Source organism: Coloeus monedula (genome assembly GCF_965178545.1).
Source record: "Coloeus monedula genome assembly, chromosome: Z".
Lineage (NCBI taxonomy): Eukaryota > Metazoa > Chordata > Aves > Passeriformes > Corvidae > Coloeus > Coloeus monedula.
The window spans coordinates 22,785,976-22,809,402 of record NC_138822.1 but is presented as its reverse complement, the minus strand read 5'-3'; the positions used below and the strand labels follow the sequence as shown (position 1 = coordinate 22,809,402).

Genomic DNA, 23,427 nt, shown 5'->3' with positions numbered 1-23,427 from the left:
TCTCCTTTCTTTTTGGTGCAAAATCCAGCTTGAGAGAGGGTATAAATGCTTACAGTGTCTGAAGTTACAGTTACTTGGTGCAAAATACCTAGGTAAAAATCTAGCTCTGGTTCTGGAGTACCCTGCAGATTGATTTCTGTCAGTGAAAGATGTTATACTGTTTTCATTAGAACTGCGTGGGTGGAAAATGATTTCCAGTGTGGAGCTGAAAACTATATCTTTACCTTTTGCTTAAATTTATACTGTAAGTAGAACTGTTCATAAATAATGTCTTGCTTTTAACAGTATGTAGTCAGACCTATATATGAATAGATTCTTGTCAGTTGTGTGAGATAAATTGAAAGCTCTGCAGGTGAAGTCAGTGTGCTTGAACATAAAGCAAACTCAGAGCCTTACTAATGTATTTCTCAACATTGTTAATTAGCAGATTTCTGCCAAATTTTATTTACATCAGATTCTGATCTCTGTTCTAAATTTAAAGTACCCTTAATTAGCTCCAAGTTGTTACATTGGAGGTACTGTAGGTAAAAATAATCCAGATTTTACAGCTAGTCAGAATTATTTCCTGGTTCTCTGTTTGACTTGAAAATTATAAGATAACTGCAGATTTTTGTAGAAGACCTTCTGCTTGCTGCTGGAAGTACTGGATACAACACTGCTTGAGAATTTTGCCCGTTATTCTCGGCTCAGAATTGTAGCAAGTGGTTACCTCAGAAAATCTCTAGCATTCCCTGGCATAAGAGATAACATTTGGTTCTCCAGTGATGATTACATGTTTTAGAACTTAAAAATTAATAATACAGTTTAGATCCACTCAAGTTCTTCTGAGAAAATAAAAAAGAAATTGCTGGAAAACTTGCAAGGGGTAGTCTGGACTTCTTACGCTTTTTAACTCTGAGTGACCTCTAATAACAGGGTGAGATGATTTGGATTCCTCCTTATGCCTTTGTCTTGGTCTCAGCTTGCAGATTTACTGCTTTATGTATTGGTTCCTGGCTGTGATGATAGATGTACCTTTCTGACTAGTAAATATAAATATAATGGCAGGCAAGTTAAGTGTATTTTCTTCCTTAGGATAAGATGTCTATTTTGAAGAGTGCACGCCTTTTCCAAGAGGGGATAATTGAATGAGCAAGAATTATATGAAGTTGTTCAGGTTTCATTAAATTCACCTTTCCCAGTAATACATATGGTAATACAGAACAAGATTAAAAAATAAAAAAGGTGCAACTGTTAGAAAGGAAGTGGTCAGGGGAATAATTGACTGATGTCACTGTCATCAATGTTAAATGCAGATAAATCTTTTTAGCACCTGATGTTGTGCTGTGGTACTGTTCTATCAAGGCAGCAGTAGTGACTAGGGAAGTAGGCAACTGAGACCAAAAACTTCAAGATAGTGAAAGCTGACGAAGGGATTTCCAATGTTAGTAATAAGAAGGGCAATGTCAGGTATCTGACATGTCTTTGTAATAGAGAAAGACAGGAGAACGTAGAAGAACAGGAAGCAAAGACATTCAGTAACACTGAAGAATGCTCATGAAAACTGGTGAGATAGACTCTGCAACTATTAGCATAGTCCAGGGATGCAGACAAAGGCAGTATAATCTCACTGTTTATTCACCAATATTGTTGTCAATGTCAAGAGATTCTGAGAACACCTAAAATAAAAATACTGAAAATATGTATGGTTTTAATATGTTTCTACAACAGGTGCAGCAATGGCAACAGCCTTGTGAAACTTCTTGCTCCGTGCTGTTCCTCTGTGCTACAGAGAATCACCTCTTTACATATGAAAGAGCACATGTATCTGTCTCCCATTGTATTCAGCCAAAGATGCTGCTGGGTGCTGACATCTCTGCTGTGAATAGATTTCTCTCTGGCAACCACTGATAGCTGTAATACTGTACTCAATGCAAAGTAATAGGCATGCCAGTTTTTTAATGTTCGACTTGGCTGGGTATTTGTAATCACAGGGAGTAGACAAGGACAATGAGTGAAAAGTGCACTTATTCTTGCTCCTCTGTGTCTGTGGGCTTTATAAATATACAGTGAGTTGTGTGATGATGGGTAGTGGTAACCAAGTTGTAGGTGCTGGGTGGGAACGGTGCTGCTTCAGCTTGTTGCTTCTCCTGTAAACAGCAGTGACAGCTCTGAGGTAGAGGATACGTAATCACTTGTTCCATCTGCTTCTTTGTTAGTGAACCCTCTTTCTTTTGCCACTTCCACTTCCTATCTGGCATTTTATGCTTATTTCATTTCAGATTTTTAATCCGGAGCAGTCTTCATTTCCCTTCTTGATCTCTCTGTGTTTCATTAGGCTATAGACTCCCTCATACTTCAAAGTAAACAGCCAGGAGAAAATCTGCAGAAAAGACCATTCATTCTTTATAAACCTTAAAGTCTTCATCTGAAATTTGTTCCAGAAAATTACTGGGAACAGCAGGCTACTCCTGGTGATTCACCAGTTTCATAAGCCTACCTTGGCTCCAACTGGACAACAGGGTGAAATGGTATTCCTTATATAAATGGTGACATTACTGTGGAAATTACTGTGTGGAATCAGTGTATGATTTGTTAGATTCCACACTAGTATTCTGTATGTTAGTGGAAAATACAGATGGGCTTCAAAAAGTGCCATAAGATGTATGCTAAAAGAAAATGTTAGTTAGTGATCATGACTTTACTTTTTAAAACTATAGGGTTGAGGAATGGGACTTTATACTTTTAAAATCCTTTAATCCAGAAACTTTTATTATAAACCACTTAGAAACATCATCTAGGCCTCAGTACATAGCATTGTTTCAAACTACCACTGATACTACGAATGATTATTTGAAATGGCTCGAGTCAGAACATGGTAACAGAATAGTTAATCCATTGATTTGAACATTCTCTAATGATATGTGATACTCTCTTGCTTGTTTTTGTTATAAAAACATTTACTGACTTTCGTACATTAAGCTAACTAGACTATCTCAGTATCCTGGATGGAGAGAAATTAACTCAATAATATTTAGCTGAAACAGAGGGGAGTGTTTGATCACCAAATATATGGTTTACCAAAATTTATCAGTGATCAAGGACTAGAGTTTCAGCTTAATTTAAAAAACAAGTTACAAATTAGTCACCAGTGGTTTAATGAGGTGAGGGAAGTAAGGAAGGGTCCTCATGTAATCCCTGATCTTGCAAAAGCTTCTACTGAACTTCATGCAATATATTTAATAAAGAACAAATTGTGTTCCTATTACTGTATCCCGCAGCCATAGGGAGGAGGAGAGAGATCCAGCAGGCAGGAATTGTGCAGCAAGATTGATTGATTGATTGAATTATTTTACAAACTCTTTTATAGACTTTTTTCTTCATAGTCTAATTGATCAAAGGATCAACCACCCCCTGGGGTGATTGGCTAAAATCCTAAAACATCCATTGTCAAAATATTTTTCTACTGTACCATAAACAAGGTTTTGCAAGGTCGCAGGTATCATAGTTTATAGAACTCTGCTGCTAACTTCGTGAGAGAGAAAAGTATCTCACGGGCTTATGAAGAAGCAGGAAAATTTCTTGCTAACAGCATTTTTGTATCCACATGTTCCCATATAAATTTACAGAGGAATTTAGTGTACAAAGTGAGTTCATTTTTAATAAAGTAAAATACTGGGACCTGTAATATGTTTTCAGCTATTTGAATAATTTTTTTCTGCATTCTCTACATCTAGATGCATGTTATTTTTATTTTATTACATCACATCAATTTAAAAAAGTAATCACGATTTTCAGAGTTTCGTTTATATAAACAGAGTAAAAACTACTTCTGGCAGACTGTGCAAAGTAAATCTTAGTACAAATAACATAACAAGGAAGGATACGCACCAGCTGAATAATTGATGGTATGATTGTGAAACTTCTCTTGTTCCGCAGGAGTAATCCTATAGTTTTAGAATGCTCTCTAGTAGAAGTAATAGAATTCAAGTAATTCTAAACTTCTTAATCTTGCCCTCAAGGATCATGTTTTCAGTATTATTTACTAGAAGCATGTACTGTGGGAAGGTACTGGCGAAGTCTATGACAAGGTAACACCTGAAGCTAAAAGGTCAACAAATTCCTCAGTTTAGTATGGATTATGCCTGCATCTGCAGACAGTGTAATTGTCTGAGAGTTTACAAAGGTTAGACAACTCTTCTCTTTCCAGCTTGGAGGTTTTTTTTGTTTGTTTTTTTTTTTTTTCAGAGCAGTTCCACATAAAACCAGAAAAAATACCTTACGAATTATTACATTTGATAATTTTAAATCCCAGGGCATTTATGTATATATATTTTATCTTTGCTTCCCACTGTAAGATTTTGCTGAACTAGAATTACTGAATGGATAGATATGTGAGAATCAAGCATTGTTTCTGTCAGACTGTTACACACTGAATTCCCAATAAGAGCCATGGATATCTTGAAGGACTGTGTTCCTGGTAATAAAAGTTTAGAGTAGTGTGAAGCTATGCAGCAAAATTACTTTATTGTGTGACATTTTTTTTTTCAGAAATAATCAGACACTGTTCAAGTGGGTGGTGAAAGGAATAGAGAAAATAGTTATTCCTGATTTTTTGCACTTACTTTTTTTTTGTTCGGCTGTTCCCTCTGTGATGTTCAACAGATTTAGGTGAATTTATTGTTACAGGCAGTTAAAATCAACTTACTTTGTCAACCCACCAGTCTTTGCTTGTGGGTACTCCGAAAAACATTGATAGTTTTTCTTGACTGTATTTCCAAGTTATACTTCGTTAATATGCCATGTCTGTGGATCTTTTTGTTCTTTAGCTAGCCTGAAAGCAGTTTCTTTCGAGTTCTCACAACATAAAATTTATCCTTGCCCAGAATTTGTTGAAAGATGAATCAAAGACTTGAAGTCTTTCTGAAGTTCTGTTAGTCTTAGTGGTCTCCTGAAACTATTATTCTCTGTTCAGTCCAGGATTAAAACTACCTGACTGCAAACATAAAACATTCAGAGTATGTGTTAGACCTCAGTTCTGATTCAAATTTGACACACAAAGACGTGTTTCAGTGTACTCATGACATTTACTGTTTTGCTGATAATTTATGACTAAATATTAGTAACTGCCACTCGTAAAAAATGAGAGCAAGTGCTTTGCAAACATGTCTGATTTTAAATGTTATTAATATACAAATATTAATGTAGTATGTTCTGTACAATTTATACAACTGTGATTGACCAGATTTGTCCAGTAATTGTAACACTTGGAAGGATTATTTTAAGCAAAGTGACATTTTATTTATATATTTAATTACACAAATTCTGTTTGTATCATGTACAGAAATTTTAAAAAGTAATAGTATAAAATAATGACCACAGATTAAAAGAAGCTTGGTGAGGGAACTAATTCAATTAAAGTTTAATGTTGTAATGCATTTTGGTGTTGAGAGCACAACTTTGTTCTCTTGGCTTTTTCCAAAACGGCTAAGTTCCTTTTGTCAGCAATTTGCCCTATCCAGCATCCATGTTCTCATTTCTGGTCTGCAGTGTACAATGTAAGCCTCTGCAGAAAAATGCAGCCATTTGAAATTTGTTGTGTCAGACTCTTTTAAAAGTGCATCTTTCACAGTATCAACACCTGATGACTTCACTGGGACTTAAAATCATATTTTGCATCACAAAACTGGACTCCAGTGTAAGAGAAATGAACCACCTTAGTTTTAAGTTTGTATATCTTAATAGAAAATACTAGACATTTTGCAGAAAGAAATAGAAGTAGAAGCTTGGCTGTACAAAGACTGCAATGGCATTTAAAAATATCACAGTGGTTGTCAGGGACAGGAACACATGAAAGCATTATGGGATAAGAAAAGACTCAAGTGAATGTGCAAATGTGTAAGAATATTTAATGGTGAATGAGATGTCAGAAAATAATCTGTGTGATGACTGCAAGTATCCAATCCTTCATCCTTCCTGTAATTTTTTGTGTATTTTTAAATACAGTCTAGAGAGCAAAGAAAATGGAAATAGAACTGTCAACCTTGAAGCCAATTTTTTGTTGATTGAAAATGAAAAAAAGTTGTGGTAATTTCATCGGGTTTTTTCTTAAAAGAAGTTCCTTATTCCTCTTATTACTTATTACTTGAAGAAGACTTATTACTTGAAGAAGTCAATAAATACTGTCTAGAAAATCACTAAATTAAAATTATGAAAATAGAATTAGATACTCATGACAATTACATCATATGATTTGAATGTAGTGGAGACCTATGCATGTTTTAATCGCATTTCTTAAACTCATAAGATGATCACGGTATTTAAAGAGTTGAGAGGGGTCAACTGGAATGGTAAGGTCAACCATGAATGCTTTGTGTAATTTAGATTCACAATTTATTTTTAATATTTTTTTTCTATAGGGATGCCCTCTGCTTCTTTATTAGTTTATTTGCTTTTAGCATTATTCATTCATTTCACATCTGGAGAAACAGAAGTGAAGTTCAGTGGACAAACAGAATTTGTAGTCAATGAAACAAGTACAACTGTTATACGTCTTGTGATTGAAAGGACAGGGAAGCCTGCTAACATCACAGCAGTTGTGTCGGTAAGAAACCATGGCAGTGATACTCTCAGTAACTGTGGATAACTTTCTGAAGGGCTTTTTGGGAAGTGTGGGCTCAGATACATGGAATGTTGTGAGTATAACTGATAAGACAGACAAGTGAGAGCCACAAAGAAACCTGTTTCCTCTTCCCTGAACTTGTAATTTCACTGTTCTGAAAGGAAGAATAGTCTTTTTCACAATGGTTATTTCAAGCCTTTAGCTTCTAAGAAGGATGATTCAGGTGTGGCAGCTATGCTGGTTCAGTGGCTTCTCTCCATTTAGTCTCAGTGCCCAACTGTAAACTTAGTCTAGACCCTTTGCTATTTTGACATGACTGCCTTTCTAGTCTCTCCTCTAACCACCTCACTTACAGTAGAATCAGGGGAATTTTCTTATTGAAAAAATTCACTGAGATGAAAGGAGGGAAGTTTTTCATGGAAGTCTTAATCTTGCCAACTTTGGTGATCAAATTGTTAATCTAGGTTGAATGCCTAGGCTCCTTCCAGTGCTTAGAATGGAAGGCAGAAGGCAGTTACATCCTAAGGTAAGTTTAATTCACGTAGAGTGTTATGAGGTGATCAGTGCTTCCTGTACTTTTCAATACAGTGCTTTCAATCAGTGCTTTTCAATACAAAAACTTTTCATATGGTACATTATGCAAAACATACCCAATTGCAGGGAAGGAAGTCGTAAATGGTTCTGAATAAAGTGTTCTGTTGTTTTATTGGGGTTTTTTTCACCTGTTTACTCAGCATGAATAAAATGGGTTTTTATCCATGTACCTTCTGTCCAGAAATTAACTGTATGACAGCAGGGGAAATTGTGGGCAGACTTACGTTCAGAAAAAAGATTTGAATGAGTCTAGAATGATAATATAGAAGATACTTAGAGAAGAAGGAGGTGACATTTTGTTGTGTGTTTATTGCAGATTTATGGAGAAAATACAGGAGACTTTTTTGACACATATGCAGCTGCATTTATACCTGATACGGAAACAAACCGAACAGTATATATATCTGTCTGTGATGATGATCTTCCAGAGGCTGATGAAACATTCACATTTCACTTGACACTACTGGTAAGTCTCAATTTTTCAGTTTATCTGTTCCACAGAAAACACTGGGTAATCTAATATAGACAAATGATATTTAATAGGTTTCAGAGTAGTCTTACTGCTCATGAGCAGTAATAGGTAAGAACTAAAATCTGGAGTCCGAGCAGGATGGTGCTTATTGCTCTTCAGAAAGTTTGCATTTCTGTGGATGTCTCTGTGTCATGTTGCTGTGCCTGACACTTGAGCAGGCACTGCATTCAGCTGTGGACATTTGAAGGTGTACTAGAGCCCAGAAGATTTAGATTGTGAAGACTCAGCCTTTCCTGTTTTCCTGCCTAGCATGTGCCTGGAGGAGAGGGTGGAAGTAGCAGAAAAAGAGGATGACTTCCAGTCCTCCAGAAGCAGAGCTTAAATGTGGCTTATCTAAACCCAAACAATTTTATAAGTACTTACGAATAAATTTCTTCATATTGTTCTGTCTCATGCTGCATGAGAGAGGTTCGCATTCACGTTTTTTTAGCTAACAGTTCATGGCTAAGTAAGATGTCAGTTTAGTAAAGATAAATTTTCTATTTCATTGCCAATTATTACACATCTATGGGAATGTTTGCAATGAATATAAAAATGCATATTTTCCCTTCCTTCTTACTTTGATTTGTAAAGGTATCTCAATTTTACAGTGCTATAAATATCTGCTTCTTAAAGCTGTTATCCCAGTATATCCTTTAGCTGGTATCCCACTATAATAGATTCAAAGTTTCAGTTTTATACAAATGTTAGGGAAAAAAGAACAACTTTGGAATTCCTGTCATTGTTAAATGCTTCATATATGGTTTCCTACTGATATGCTGTAAATAATTGTTAAACCATTGTTAATCATTTGCAAAATTTGTTTCAAAAAATTTATTGTTGACTGTGTAGAGTGTATTTCCACAGTAATTAAGAATTATTTTAGTGCATTCTATTGCTTTAAACAATTTTCATTGTGATATATAATAAAAAGACAACATTTTTTGTAAGCTAATATTAACTCTTAAAAGACAGTAAAATCAAAATGCCTATTTTTTTTCATCACCATACTTAATACCTTATTTTGGTTTTAATTTTAGAAACCATCTGCAAGGATAAAGCTTGGCTCACCCAAATCTGTCACTGTAACAATCTTATCAAATGACAATGCCTTTGGAATAATTTCTTTTAACATGGTACGACTTTTTATATGGTATATTTTAGAACATTTTAGAAAACATAGAGTTGAAATTGTCAAAGATGCTGGTTAGTTATTCACCCAAGTCCTTTGAAAACAGATGCTGAGTTACATCTCTGAAAAACATCTCTAGAGATAATTCATACATATGTATGTAATTCATACATATATTCAGCTTTAATATTTCTATAGGCTTTTAGGTGTTGAGATGTTGCCTGAGATCCTCAAACTTGGATGAATATCTGTGTTGCTCATCTAAATGTAAAGCTTTTAAATATTGTTCAGTCCCACTGCCCCTCAATATCGTATGGAAGAAGTGAGGACTAATACCATAGAAAAGTTAAAGACACAGCTTGGAAATTTTAAGAATATACACATTTTTCTCAGGTGAGCAAGCTGTGAGAGCAGCATCATAATATAATACCTTCTGGGGATAAGACAGTGTTGTGACTCTAGTGGTATGGAGGATATTTGCAATAATACAAAGTTTGTGTTAGTAGAACGAGAAGCTGTGCTTTATTGCTGGCATTGTGGCAGTATACTTTTTAGAAGACTTCCCTGAAAAAAATCCAATATAAGAAATGTTAGCACCACTGTATTAAACCACACTGCTCCCTGAAGTGCTGTAATTCTTTGAAATATCTTAGCTGCAACAGTTTGATAGACAGAGTCCATTATCTAGTTATCTAACAAAGGAGTTTTTAATGGAGAAAACCTATTTTTAACAGAGTTAGGAATTACTTTAAACAGGTGCTCATATGCCAGTGCTTAGTATATGGTAACTATGCTCATTTACAAAAAAACAAAAAAAAACCCCACAAGAAAACCCATTCTACATACATTATGATTTTTTTTAATCTGAAACTTTCCAAGCTTTTTATTAGCTGAACTAATTGGTTGCTACGAAATGTATGCCGTCAGCGGACTGGTTAACTTGTCTGTGGGAGTTTGGTATTTCTACGGTAACAGTTTCTTGCTTCTGCTGTGATATTTGATCTGTGCCTTATTGCCTGTCCCTTTTCTTCCTTATTAGTCTGCCTTAATCACAGTGAATGAGCCTAGGGGCAGAAATGAATTTGTGCCTCTCACTCTAATTAGGGAGAGAGGAACCTACGGGACGGTCATTGTAACTTTTGAGGTGAGTTTATCAAAAAGGCTTCATACCTTTGTCTATTAGATGAAACTGTGAGGCCATAATCATAGTTTATCCAAGTGTTTATTAAAGTGAAAGGACTAAATATTTACATTTTTAAATTCTTTTTCATAAAATGGAAATATATTACCTTTCAAATGGAAAACATTGCAGTTACCTAACTGCTTAATCTAAGGAAAAATGAAGGTATATTAAAAAAATGAGTATTCTCTGTCGTTTAGGAAGATATCTGAGGCAGCATTAGTTGGTATTATTAACAAACAATGTCTATTGAGTATGTAAGACATTTCTTGTGTATTTCTTCAAAATTTATAAGCACCTGACTCTTTAATGCTTGTGCCACCTTCAAATATGTAAATGTAGAGCTCAATATTTAGTGAAATTCTGTATCTGTAAGATTGTATTTTGAATTCCCAGACATTTCAACCTTTCGAAATCATTACTTGAATATTTAAGCCATTATTCACATACTTAATTTGAATGGGATATACGTATTGCCTTTATTGTGAGAGGGGGGATTTTTTCCTTGTCTTGTTCTGATTCTATTACATTCTTTAAAATTACAGGTAATTGTTTTTTATATCAAAATTCCTTTATCAGTTGTCATCAAAGATTTAATCTAGATGTGTCAAAATCTCAAAAGTTTTGTACTGGATGTTATTGCATACTAAATACAGCATGCATAGATGATGTACAGCATGAGATTCTTTATGTTATTTATTGCAGATATGTTTGTTTTAAAATCCAGTAAATTTTGCTATCTGCACAGTTCATCAGATTCGTCTCAGAATGTAGTTTATGTACATATGTTGAAAAAAATTTACAAGATTTTCTAAAACAAAACTCTAACATATTGCTTCTAGGGGTCTTACTATTTTTTTAGGTTTTAGTATTAACTGTAATTTCCTTAGTATCACAAGTCAAGACACAAAGGTCACCAAACCAGTAACTGCTATTATTTTGTCTAGGAAGTGATTAGGAAATGCTAATTAAATTAAAAAAGAAAGACTACCCTTTCTGTTATTTAAAAGAACCCGTTATGCATCAATAGATGTTCTCAAAGGCCTATATGGAAGTAGTTTTCTTCCCCTTTCTCTGGGAACACATAATTTCTTCAGAGTGCCTACCCTGATTTACTCCATCTGCCAAAAAAGAGTCGATTTTCACAACTGGATGTGTGTGCATATGATCAGGAGGTGACTGAATAAATAGTAATTTGTTATGCATTTCACACACTGTATATTGGCCATTGTACTAGATTTTTACACCTTCTCTGTATATTTCTTATCAAAAAAATCAATTATTTGCAGATAGAAGATGGACCAAACTCAGCTGAAGAAGACTTAAGTCCAGCCAGAGGAAATATTACATTTACCCCTGGGAGATCAGTGTTGATTTATAATTTAACAGTGTTTGATGATCAGGTAAAAACAAGCTACTTCGTTTTTGGCTTGGATATATAGATTAACTGCTTGCTGTTCTGGAGGGACTTTGTATATTATGTTACAAAAATTACTGGTTTAAACAGGGCTACAAGTGCTTCTGCTTCATAAAGCTCAGTTTTGTCTCTGTGGGCTAACATTTTATCTTTGTAATGCTGCCTCTGTATTTCTAATCAAATAATATTTTCAGTTTCTGAACATACCCTGACTGCTCTGAGTAGATCTGTGGGGTGCTATACAGTTACAGTATAAATAATCAAGAAAGCATTATATTTTTATTCAGATGGAATACTGAGGTTGTTGTATTGTCAAGGATGATGTTCCTTAACTAGATACAGGTTCACTTATTAGACTGACCTTTCTATATTTAACTTTGCTGTGTGAACATGATACAGAACAACTTGATAAAGAAATTCACTAAAAAAATTATGTAGGGGAAAAAAGTGTCTGTGCCAGAAGTGGGAAACTTTAAAGCAATTCTTTTGCATATTTGTGTTAATTATGAAAAATAGTCTCCCACGTCTATACTGATACTTGTATTAAGAGACTGTGCCAAACTGCTGTGTGGAAATATCTCTTTCAGATTAGCTATATTATTTCTGTAACTTATACACAAAAAGAATTAATTAGGTTTGTGGGAAGGATGTGAATTATTTTTCCTCTGAGAGGTGCTCTTGATGCTCTTTCACTCGAAGTTTGATCTGTACAGCTGTGGTGGTCCACTCACTGAAAGTCTTCCACGGGCTTCCACAGGTCAATTTTGTGTAAACATCCTTTACTGATAATGATGATGGAATGCAGAAGCATTCAATGTTACTCTCGGAATTTAATTTGAGCTGTTAGGATCTGAAGTTAAGAAAAACTGTGGGACAGCTATTGTTCTGAATTTCAAAGCCTTTTTTCTTCAGAAATTAGGGGATTGTAGATCTGATCTCTACAGTATTACATTTATAGTAATTTTATTGTGTACATTTCCTTTTTTAGCGAGAAATAATGGAAATGTAACAGAAAATGAAAGAGGCAAGTCAGCACTGAAAATCTTTTATATTATTGTCTTTGAAGTCTGACTGGACTTCTCATTGGTCAATCATGATGCTATTAAGAATTCCAAAATGTCCCATTTATATGAGATGTTAAGATGTAAACTACAGCTAAAGTTGCGGATACATTTTGACTCTCTTAAATGTATATTTTTAAATGATGCCAGATGGAATATTAGTTAGTCAACTAAATAAAGCACAAGTTAGCATTTTTTCTAATGCCGCAGACCAACCATGTTGCACTTCAGTATAGGAGGGAGGTGGCTGAGATCTTCTAGATCTCACACTGACAACAAACCCTGGTATCAGTCAACAGCATGATGCAAGTTTCAGTGCCACAAGCCAAAGGAACTGAATCGGCATAAGCCATCATGCCCACTCTTCTAGCCCTAGAAAACGATCTGAGGGTGTCCAGTAAACAAATGAATGTGAAAGAGAAAGAAATACTGGACAGCAGGATTTTCAGAAATTTTACTTTTGTCCTGGAATTTCTCTCAGAAGCAAGTACTACTGGTTTCCAGTAGTCCACAGTAAGATGCAAAGATCACAAATAAATACTTACTTTTTATTTATATGTACTAATAATATTTTTTCAGTTGCATAGCTGTAGCTAATCAAGATTTGGGGAATAAAATATAGAATCATAGAATCAAATAAAATGCTGAGTTGGAAGGAACCCATTAGGATCATCAAGTCCAACTCCTGGCTCTGCACAGGATACCCAGGAATCACATCACACCATGTGCCTCCATATATATATATATATTTATATGGTAATATAAAGCAGAAATCTCATCCTTAATTCTGTAAATTGTGGTTTATAAGCCATTATTTATTGTCTACTGCATTTGATATTGGAGAAGAAATAGCTAGAACGAAAATGTAGTTTTAAACAGTTGCTTTGTAGAAATACCAAAATCTAAATTATTGCTAAGAACAAAAAACCACTTTGTCAGATCTGTGATGGAAATTTTGTCTGGGATTGTGGGTGTGTCTGTACAAAGGATGTGTTCCTTTTCCAGTTGTATAGGGATGGATGGGCCAGGGTAGGTTCTGTCCAGAAGTTGTTGTTGTATTATCTCAGGCACATATAGAGGTAGATCAGAATCAACATCGGAAAAAAGAAAATTTAAATCTAAGTAATGGCAAGGAACACTTGTTTCCAAGTAGAGGTGTCTTTCAAAAATGGCAGTTGGCCTCCTCATACTCTAAATCTGTAAAGATGAAGATTTTCTTGATTCTTGGCTAATTTTTATTTGTTTTTTGTTTGACTTTCTACTCTCTTTCAGAAGTATGTTTTGGGAAATAGAGACATTAAATTTTGAAAAGGGATTTTTAGCAGAAGTTAAAAGCATGGTTATTCTCCTGGTTATTTTAATATGAAAGGAGCTTTCGAGTTTTTATCATTTCACTCATCTGCAAAATACATAAACCGTATTTCTCAGTATTAAGTGTTCTGCATATATTTGAAATGTGACTTACACTTGATTGCTAATACTATTTTTCCAGGTACCGGAAAATGATGAAATCTTTGTTGTTTGTCTGAAGAGTGTGGAGGGAGGGGCTGAAATAAACAACACAAAAAATTCTGTTTGGATTAATATTAAGAAAAATGACAGTCCTGTGCGTTTTGTTCAAAATGCTTATATGGTGCCTGAGGAAGATGAAGTGGTAACAATCCAAGTGGTTCGTGGTAAGGATGTCAATGGAAAATTAATTGGACCTGATGAAGACAAAGTCTCTGTCAATTACGCCATCATAACTGGGGATTCAACTGCACATGCACAGCTTAACGTAGACTTCCTAGATCTACAGCCAAATACAACTCTTGTTTTCCCACCTCTAGTTCATGAAACCTATTTGAAATTTAAGATCCTTGATGATGCCATACCAGAAATTGCTGAGACCTTTCAGATTATGCTTCTTAAAGAAACTTTGCAGGGAGATGCTGTTTTGATTTATCCATCTGTTGTTCATGTCACTATCCAGCCGAATGATAAACCCTATGGAGTGCTGTCAATCCACAGTGTTCTGTTAGCTCACACTGTTATCATTGATGAAGACAAAATTTCAAGGTACTACAGATCTTAAAATCTAGTATCTAGTCAGTTTAAGAGATTTGTTTGTAATTGTTAAGCATGCTTAGGATATCGTTAAAAGTCATTATAAAATCACTGCTAAAATATAATGTAGTAATCACTTTGTGTGTTATTATCAACTATATCTGCAAAGATTTCAAGGAAGTGGAAATGTCTAATTATGCAGAAAGTATTTTAAAATTGATAAACTGTATGTAAATAAGCCATAACTGTTCAATCACATTATCAGAATAGTGAAAACTCCTTAATCTAAAGGTAGGATCAGTGAAGTTGTGATACTGCTGCACACCAGTTCAGTGAGAAATAGATTTCTGTCTTCCATCCTTGCTATATATTTGTATTTACTGTCTATAAAACCAGTCTCTGATTAAAGAAAAAAAAAGTGTTGTGTGTCTCCCATGAAATAGTTACCTTAAACTCAAAAAAAGTTTAAATATTTGTAATTTTACAGAGCGATTAAAATCAAAACTCTATACAAATTTTATAGGCAGACTGATATACAATACTGACAATCTCAATAAAAATGTCTACTGCTAATTACTGATGGTAGTATATCCCCAAAGAAACAAATAATGCCTCAAACTATTATACTATGAGAAATTTTGAAAGAATATTTTATGGTATGTAGAACCCAGCACTTGAGTATTCATCTTTCTTTTTTATACCCAGTAAAGAAATAAATCCTGCTTTCTAAATGTTTGTAAGTCATGATTTCCAGACTTTTTGTTGTAGTCATTCACTTCCCCGATTCAGGCAACATGACATTTCCAGTATCATAAATATCAGTAACTGAATATATTTTCAGGACAGAGGCAAACAGTTCATTCAAAAGCATTATTTCAATGCTCATGCCTCACAACTGTTCATGATGTAGAAGAGGCAAAAAGTTTTCTGAAATTTGATTTGTATTTCTCAAGGCAAATGTAAAACCTGCCAAGACTCCACTCACTTCTCAGTATTTTTCTTGCTGTAAACAAAGTGAGATCTAACACATATCTTCAGAGATTATTACAGGGAGCTCATGAGTAAACAAGTCTTACATATGTGCTATGATTTCATAAACTGTAAACCTTGAGTCAAATGTCATTTGCAAGCAGTTAAAATTTATACCACTTCGGTCAGTGTAAATATTTTAGGGAATTGGTAACCATGCATGCCAATAGTAATTATGATATGTGTTTTTTGTTTTCATTCAAAACTGTAGGTTTGAAGGGATCACATTTGTAAGAAATGGTGGAACACATGGAAATGTTTCTGTTTCCTGGGTTATAATTCGAAATAACAGTGATCCCTCACCTGTGACTGCAGACATCCTTCCAGAGGCAGGGGAGATAAGTTTTGATCAAGGACAGATGCTGGAGACACTTCATCTGAACGTTATTGATGATGATATACCAGAAGAGGCAGAGCCTTATCTTCTGAAACTCCTAGCTCATACAATACAGGGAGGTGCCGAAGTCAGTGAGCCATCTGAGGTAAGTTTGCATTTAGAATTCTTTTGGAAAAAATAATAATGAGTAATAAAGACTTTACGAGTTTTAATAACATTGATTGATAGTTGGTTGATTGGCTGAACAGGTGGAAGGGTTTGGTCTTGGGTAAAAATCAAGCAAACTAATGCTTAATATAATCTTTGTGTATAGAGCCATGTCTAAAGTATTTGGCTGGGTGTAGTATACAATGCCAGACCTTTTTACTGTGGTAGCATTCAGTTCAGATCATTTCCAGTGTACAGAGATGGCATTGAATAAATGCTGTCTCGAGTGACTGCTTTCTAACAGAAGACAGGAAAATTATTTTAACTTGCTCATTTGCTGTCTTAATGATTACTGACATGTTTTACAGAGTAACAACTTCAAGGGGAAGGTTTGGTGATTAAGACTGTAACCTCTGAACTACTAAATAAAGGGTGGCTAGCGTTGCTGACAGTTCTGTGACTCGAGTCCCTGCTTTCTCTTCCTCAAAAATTGTTGGAATGAGCTTGGTGAATAAAATGAAATTCTTTACAATCTGAAACAATTTTAAATTATTCACTTTGGCTGCTGAACCAAAAAATCAGTTACTCAGAGCTCATTCTGGCACATGTGGTGATGCATAGTGGGAAAGTTACCACTGTCAGTGCGATGCTTCTTGTGTATAAAGAATACTTTGGGGCTGTTAATCTGATTTTTTTCCTGGTGCCAGTTCACTAAGGAGAAAAATGTATGGTGACTGTCAGGAGATTCTTTTGTCAAGGCATGAAACTATGGTATAGAGTAATGCAGCATGCTGTTTTCTGCTTTGCAGCTTCTGTTTTACATTCAGGACAGTGATGATGTTTATGGCCTAATAAAATTCCATCCTTTGGAGAATCAGAAGATTGAAAGTAATCCAATGGGACGCTTTTTATCCTTGAGTTTTGCAAGGGAAAGAGGAACAGTTGGAGATGTGCAGTTGTTTTATACCTCACTGTATATTCCAGCTGGAGCTCTGGATCCTGAGAGAGCAAAAGGTGGCATTCTAAATATGTCTAGAAGAAGTACTTTCATCTTTCCAGAAGGAACAGCACAAGCTACTATAAATATACCAATACGAAATGATGCATTTCTTCAAAATGGAGCTCATTTTGTCATACAGGTATCTCAGCTGTGTTTTGGGGTGGTTTTTTAGCCTATGTAATATAAAGGATATAAAATAGTAGTGGCTCCTTCCCTTTTAATTTAATTAAAATCATTCTTCCTGGTTAGAAAAAAAAAAGGAAAGAAAATAGTAGTTCTGTAGCCAAGAATAATTTTTTATTTAGATACAGCTTCCACAAATATGCTATAAAGAGCTTTATTCCTAATCATTATTTACGAATTGCACAATTAAAAAAAAATACACTGCTGTAATGGGATTCAGTTATTAGTCATGCAATTTAACTAAATGCTATCAATATTGCAGGGGTTAGTTGCCTTTTCAGGTATGTTATTCTGGGTACCCCTTGGCTTTCGGTTTAACAAAATTAAGGCTCCTAATTACAGAAGTATGACAGATTTTAGAAATTACAAGCAAGGAAATGTAAATTAAAAATAGTCAAACATACGTTTAATTTATGTGCAATTTTGACCAGAGAACTTGAAAAGTTCTCCTGGTTTTCTCTGTATGTGCCCTTTTGGTTTTTCTTGTCTTTTTTTTTTTTCCCCCCCCTCTATCTGAGTTTTTAAGAAGGGAGATTGTGTCATCGCTCATAAGATTGGCTGGAAAAATTCACTAAAATTATGCTTTTGAAAGAAAATGGATTTTCCAAAAAATATTTATAGAAAGATTTAATATTTTCCAATTACTTTTTTTTTTTTTCTTCATTTTTCACTGAAGAAAATCAGGTTTGCATACATGGTAGCAAGTTATTGTTCCAATATGCTGCTGTGGGAGATCCTGGGCATTGTAATCAGTAATTGTTATAATTATTTTCTTATCTGCAGTTAAGACGACTGCATAATCTCTATTTCCTCTAATTAACTATTGTCACTGTCTGGGATCATGAGCCCAGGGAACAATCCTGATACACAGACAAAGGGGTGATTTGGCACATCCAAAGCATAAATCTCAAAGTAATTTCTTAGTTCTTTTTAATCTTTTTGTTTTAAGTCAGATGTCTTCAAAATTTTCAAATGGAGATGTTGACATGAAATCATAAACGTAAAATTTGCTTGTTTTTGAAGATTTCTTCCCTCCACCTCCTTCCTCCTACATTCTATTAAAAAAAAGAAAAAGATCAGAGAAAAAAAATTGCCAGGATCATATTATTGTTTTAGTAGCTCACACTCCTTTTATGTTCATAGTTAGGTAGGGAATTGCATTCTGAAATATTAGGATAGGTTAGTGTGTTTTACCATCTTCTTGAGATCTGAAAGATCGAGAGAAGAATTGAATTATCTAATTCCAAGATCTCTTAGGTAGTAGATTATAAATAACATTGCAGTGTGGACTATGGACAAGATGTGTGGCAAATACTTCAGAATGCAGGCACTTGGCCTGGCTTTTCAAACTGCAGATTCCAGGGAGTTGGGGGTGTATGTTCTGTACTTTCTGCATGAACTATAAAAATCTTTTAATTTGAATACACAAAATCAAAGGCAACTGCCAACAAAAAGAATTCATGTAGAAAAGGAAGGAAAATATCCCTATTTATCACTGTGACAATCCTTCTACATTGTGAATAGTCTCCACAAATATATTTAGAATGAGATTACAAGGTTTGTACTAGGCCCAGTAAAGGATCAGCTCGGGAATTGGGGAAGGAGTGGTGGAGGAAGAAAATTTGGCTTAAATAGAGCAAGAGAATGGATAGAGGAATTGGAAATATGAGATTAACATTCTTCAATGACATCTTCAATTAAATAACCTATTGTTTGATGTGCAGACTACTTTTGGTATGGACAGGAATATTAACTAATTTAATAAACTGCTTGGCATTATCCAATTCACAGTGCATTCTTTTTTTCCTCATGAGCTGATTTGCTTTTAGAGGAAACACTGAATTTAAAAAAAGAATCTTAATATTTCATTAATTATTGCTTTAATCTCAAAGTTACTATCCAGGATAGTAACAAAGGGAATTCTTTCAGCACTGTAGTATTTCAGAACTTCTACTGAGCTAACAACCACAACAGTAGTCCACTTGCATGGTGTTAATTGGGGAATTACCTCCTACTCTAAAAGAAATCTTAGAAAACAAGGAAACAAAGAGTCCTGCCCTCTGTTTCTCAGACTCCCAATAACTAGCTTGTGTGGTTGAGAATCAACTTCCAATTACAGTATTTATAAAAGAAATCCCATCTATCATCAAATAAAATGTGCATGAATATTTTTGAGCGTTACTTGAACAACAGTAGAACAAAATATTATGTAGTCTGAGAATTTTGTATAAATTGGTTTGAAGAATCAAAGGGATTTAAAACTCATCAGTTGAAAGGACGATTCATGATAACCCTATGGATTTAAATAAGGCCATTTTGCCCTTCTCCACTAAAACCTGTATTGTAGCATCTAATAACTCCAAGGGAAAACACCCTAATTGGAGTTAAGAGGTGGTTGTCATTGGTGGTTCATGCGCCAGTGAAATGTTTACAGAAGTCTATACAAATCAGTCATGGAAACATCTGTTAATATGATCCATGTAGACAGACTCTAATGGTGGTATAATATTTGAAGGGAATATTAAAACAAATAAAACAAGGAAAGTCCTTCTTTCCTTGTCATGTCAATGCTGCTGATGGGATAAGTGCAGGGTATTTTCCATTCAAAGAAAAAAATACACATTTTTCTATTTCTTCTTAATATAAATAAACCATCAAAAATATGGTAATATAAGCAGAGAGTACAGTTTTGAAATCTTGTATTGATTTTCAATTCTGAAAGTAATTCTAACATATTAGTTATTGTAAATAGAGAAGTTCTTACACTTTTTGAGAGAGGAATTAAGATTGAATCATTCTTTGGCTTCATGAGCAGCTGCAAATTATTATGTTCCCAGTGACTTCAGCAGATTTTTATCAATGCATGGCAAAAAAATGAAGTTAGAACAACATCTGGGGTGCTTGACAGATCAATTCATAAATCTAGTAATGAGTTACCCAATTTAGAAGGTCAATTCTCCCTCTACATACATTTACTTTTGTACACAATTTGTCGGAGAGGTATGCTATTCTCCTGAGAAAGCTCAATGCACAGCTACTTACACATTTTTGTAATAGCAATATTGCTGGTAGGAGAAATTTATTCTGGAGTTATTTTTTTCCTTGCATATGACACTTATTCCAAAATGTCAGAATAGTTCTTGCTTGATACTAAGGCTTCTTATTTCTCAAGTTTTTCTTACTTTTTCTCACAGTTGGAAAAAGTTGAGCTGCTGAATAGAATTCCTCTTGTCCCACCTATGAGTCCTAGACTAGGTGAGATTCGAAATATTTCTTTAAGGATTACTCCAGATATTGCAAATGGAGAAATAGGCTTTACTAGCAATCTTCCAATTATTCTTTCCGAGCCAGAAGAGTTGCCTGCTACAGTGGTAAGTAAACATTTTTATATTGTCTCTTAATATGGAAAAGTTATTTGGAGAAAGCAGTTTGCTATATCCACTGTAATGTTTGAAAGTTAATGTGAGAAAAATCCTTCCTCCACGTTCTGTTTTATCCCAAATACTCTCCTGCTTTAAAAAACCAAAAAGGCAAAATAATTGCTAGCAAGATTCATGTGTTAGTCATCAGAGAAGTGTGGTTGAACTGATGTAAGCATCCAGAACTGGTTAGGTCTTGATGCTCACATGCAGCAGACTATGCTGCAGACAGTTTAATTTCTTTCACCAGCTGTAAAGACACTCATGTAGGGTAGGACTGATATTGCTCCCAGATTTCATCAAGTGTCTGTGTATTTTATAGTTGACTTACATGTGAATATGTAATTTGGCTTGCTGGATCTGTTTTCTAATAAATATGCTTTTTTTGTTTCTCAGTACCCAACAAAACATTTTCAAAAGCATTTTCATCCGAGTGCTGTAATCCCAGCCAGGGAAACCCTTTATAAAATGTCTTTTCTTACGTTTTCCCTTTTTTCCCCTACTTGTCTTAACTGAAATCTTCCCTCAAATCCTGAATCAGAGAACTTGCTTTTCATCCTCAGAATAAAACTGCTGGTTTCCTTAAGCAGAGTAGAGGCTGGAACTGTACTATAAGAGCCAGAATAAATTATGGTTGTTACATTTAAAAGCTAGGTTGTCTTGATGAGGTGGGCATTGGTTAAATCAGTCATACAAGGTTTTTTGTGTTTTGGGTGCTAAGTGAATTGTCATATTAGTAGTCTGCCACCCTCACTAGGTATAAATAAATATATATGTCCAAGTATATTATGGATAGATGATTAAAAATACAAGATTCAGTATATATTTTCACTGATATACCATCTTGGATTCATATCTTATACATAGGTATAATTAAAAAACCCAAGGCGAACATTTTGGGGCTCATATTCAAACAGTAATTTGCAAAGGATTAATAGTTTTTGCATCTAGTTTTGCAAGTCACAGCAGACTCGTGTTTTGCAGGTTTCCATTGCATTGCATCGAGATGGGACTGATGGTCAAGCAACAGTGTTTTGGAGTTTGAAACCTTCTGGTCCTAATCACAAGGCAATAACACAGGATGATATAAGTCCATTTAATGGCTCTGTTGTTTTTTTATCTGGACAAAGTGATACTACAATCAACATTACGATTAAAGCTGATGATATACCTGAAATGAATGAAACCGTATTATTAACTTTGGACAGGTATTGTACCCTTATCTTTATTCATATGTATTGTTTCTGATACTCAATCTATATATAACAATTTGGCACAGTACTAATTATGAGGTGTTGCCTCCATTGTGTTGGTAAGTGCCTGGAGGAATATTGGGGCCTTGATCCAGACTATATATGGAATCTTCCTTGATTTGTGACCAGTGTAAGAAACCATGTTGTGCTTATTATCTAATGACTTACTTTTGTTTATATTTTGATTAAAATAAAGTATGCTACTAAAAAAGTTCATTTAGATTTGATCTTCAGTTATAACTCTTGATTACAACACTTACATTTTCAGAAAAGTAATATCGAGTGAGATAATGGGGAAAACTGTAATGAATAGTAATGAAGGCAATACATAACTGTGTTTTTCTCAGAAGAGGTTTATAGTCAGGATGTTGTTGCAGAGTTAGATACTTACATCACAGCTCCTGGCTTCCAAAATAGGCCAGTGTGACTATTACCACGTGTCAGAGCTACAAAGGGGGCAGTGGTGTTTCTGAAACACAGTGTTGTGGTCGCCCTTCTGTGTGACATCAGGATTGCAGAATAATTAACACTGTAAGAGGCCTCAGGAGATACTATCTGAATGTGAACACTATTCAGAATCCTTGAATTATTTCATATCCAGGAGTCTTTTTGTTTTATTAGCAAGAGAATCTTGGCTATTTCTTCAGTCCTGTTTCAAAAAACTCAGATGTATATATAGTTTAGAAATACTACCACTTCTGCTAATACCTCCTAATAATCTGAGGTGTATTTTTCCCATTTATTTTTCTGGAAACATGCTAAGAGAGATCTGCCAGCTGCAATGTCTGCATTGAACATCTACTACTTACACAGTCCTTAGCTTATGCAGATATATCCTTGTCATATAAAAGGAGAGCAGACTAGCTCTTGGGAACTTTAACACCAGATACTCATACAGATTACATACTAGCAAACCAGAAACCAGCTCCTCAAGCTGCTGCTCATCTTTTTTTTTGAGCTTTGTTCTATGGCACAGTAAAGATGCTGTTCCATTGCAGGATTGGTCTGCTTCTGTAGAAGCTGGCTGGTGGATGCATCTAGTGCAAAATGAATTATTTCATTCTATTTTGGATACTCACTGTGTTGAAAAGATGGTCCTGTTCGAGACAAAACCAAATGGAGCCTATTGCAAGCAGTTCTCTGTTTTTCTTCCTGCAGATGAAACTGTTTTGCCTAAAGGTTTATTAGAGTCTGTGGCACAAACAAAGAAACTAAGATTAGAAATAATGATTGAAGTTGTGAAGAAGTTGTGTAAGGTGGCCAAAATGCTGACGTGGAAGGATAGGAGACAATTAAGTACATAGAGGAAGTGGGCAGCATAAAAGATTAACTTCTTAATATTGGACAGCTCTACAGTATGTGTAACTACAGCTTTCTACTACTTCCTCTGAGTAGTAACCCCATGCCTTGAAAATTATGTCTAAAAGGGGATTGAATTGGCAACAGAACAAATGCAACCACTGTTTGGCTTTTGCTATGTATGCTGGGAGTAGCAGGTTCTATTGATCATGAAGTGG

General features: G+C 34.8%; 1 protein-coding gene across 1 annotated transcript in view; it reads left to right on the top strand.

Annotated features, from left to right (window-relative positions):
- Positions 1 to 6,400: 6,400 nt before the first annotated feature.
- The window catches only part of ADGRV1 (adhesion G protein-coupled receptor V1), a gene marked incomplete at both ends in the record, with an annotated part of 262,544 nt that continues 245,517 nt past the window's right edge, over positions 6,401 to 23,427 (top strand). Inside the window, 10 exons of the mRNA XM_082301998.1 lie at positions 6,401 to 6,583; positions 7,512 to 7,661; positions 8,747 to 8,842; positions 9,878 to 9,982; positions 11,308 to 11,421; positions 13,989 to 14,554; positions 15,783 to 16,053; positions 16,865 to 17,194; positions 20,433 to 20,609; positions 21,642 to 21,865. Coding sequence (XP_082158124.1) covers positions 6,401 to 6,583; positions 7,512 to 7,661; positions 8,747 to 8,842; positions 9,878 to 9,982; positions 11,308 to 11,421; positions 13,989 to 14,554; positions 15,783 to 16,053; positions 16,865 to 17,194; positions 20,433 to 20,609; positions 21,642 to 21,865 — 2,216 coding nt within the window. The remainder of the gene's footprint in view (positions 6,584 to 7,511; positions 7,662 to 8,746; positions 8,843 to 9,877; positions 9,983 to 11,307; positions 11,422 to 13,988; positions 14,555 to 15,782; positions 16,054 to 16,864; positions 17,195 to 20,432; positions 20,610 to 21,641; positions 21,866 to 23,427) is intronic.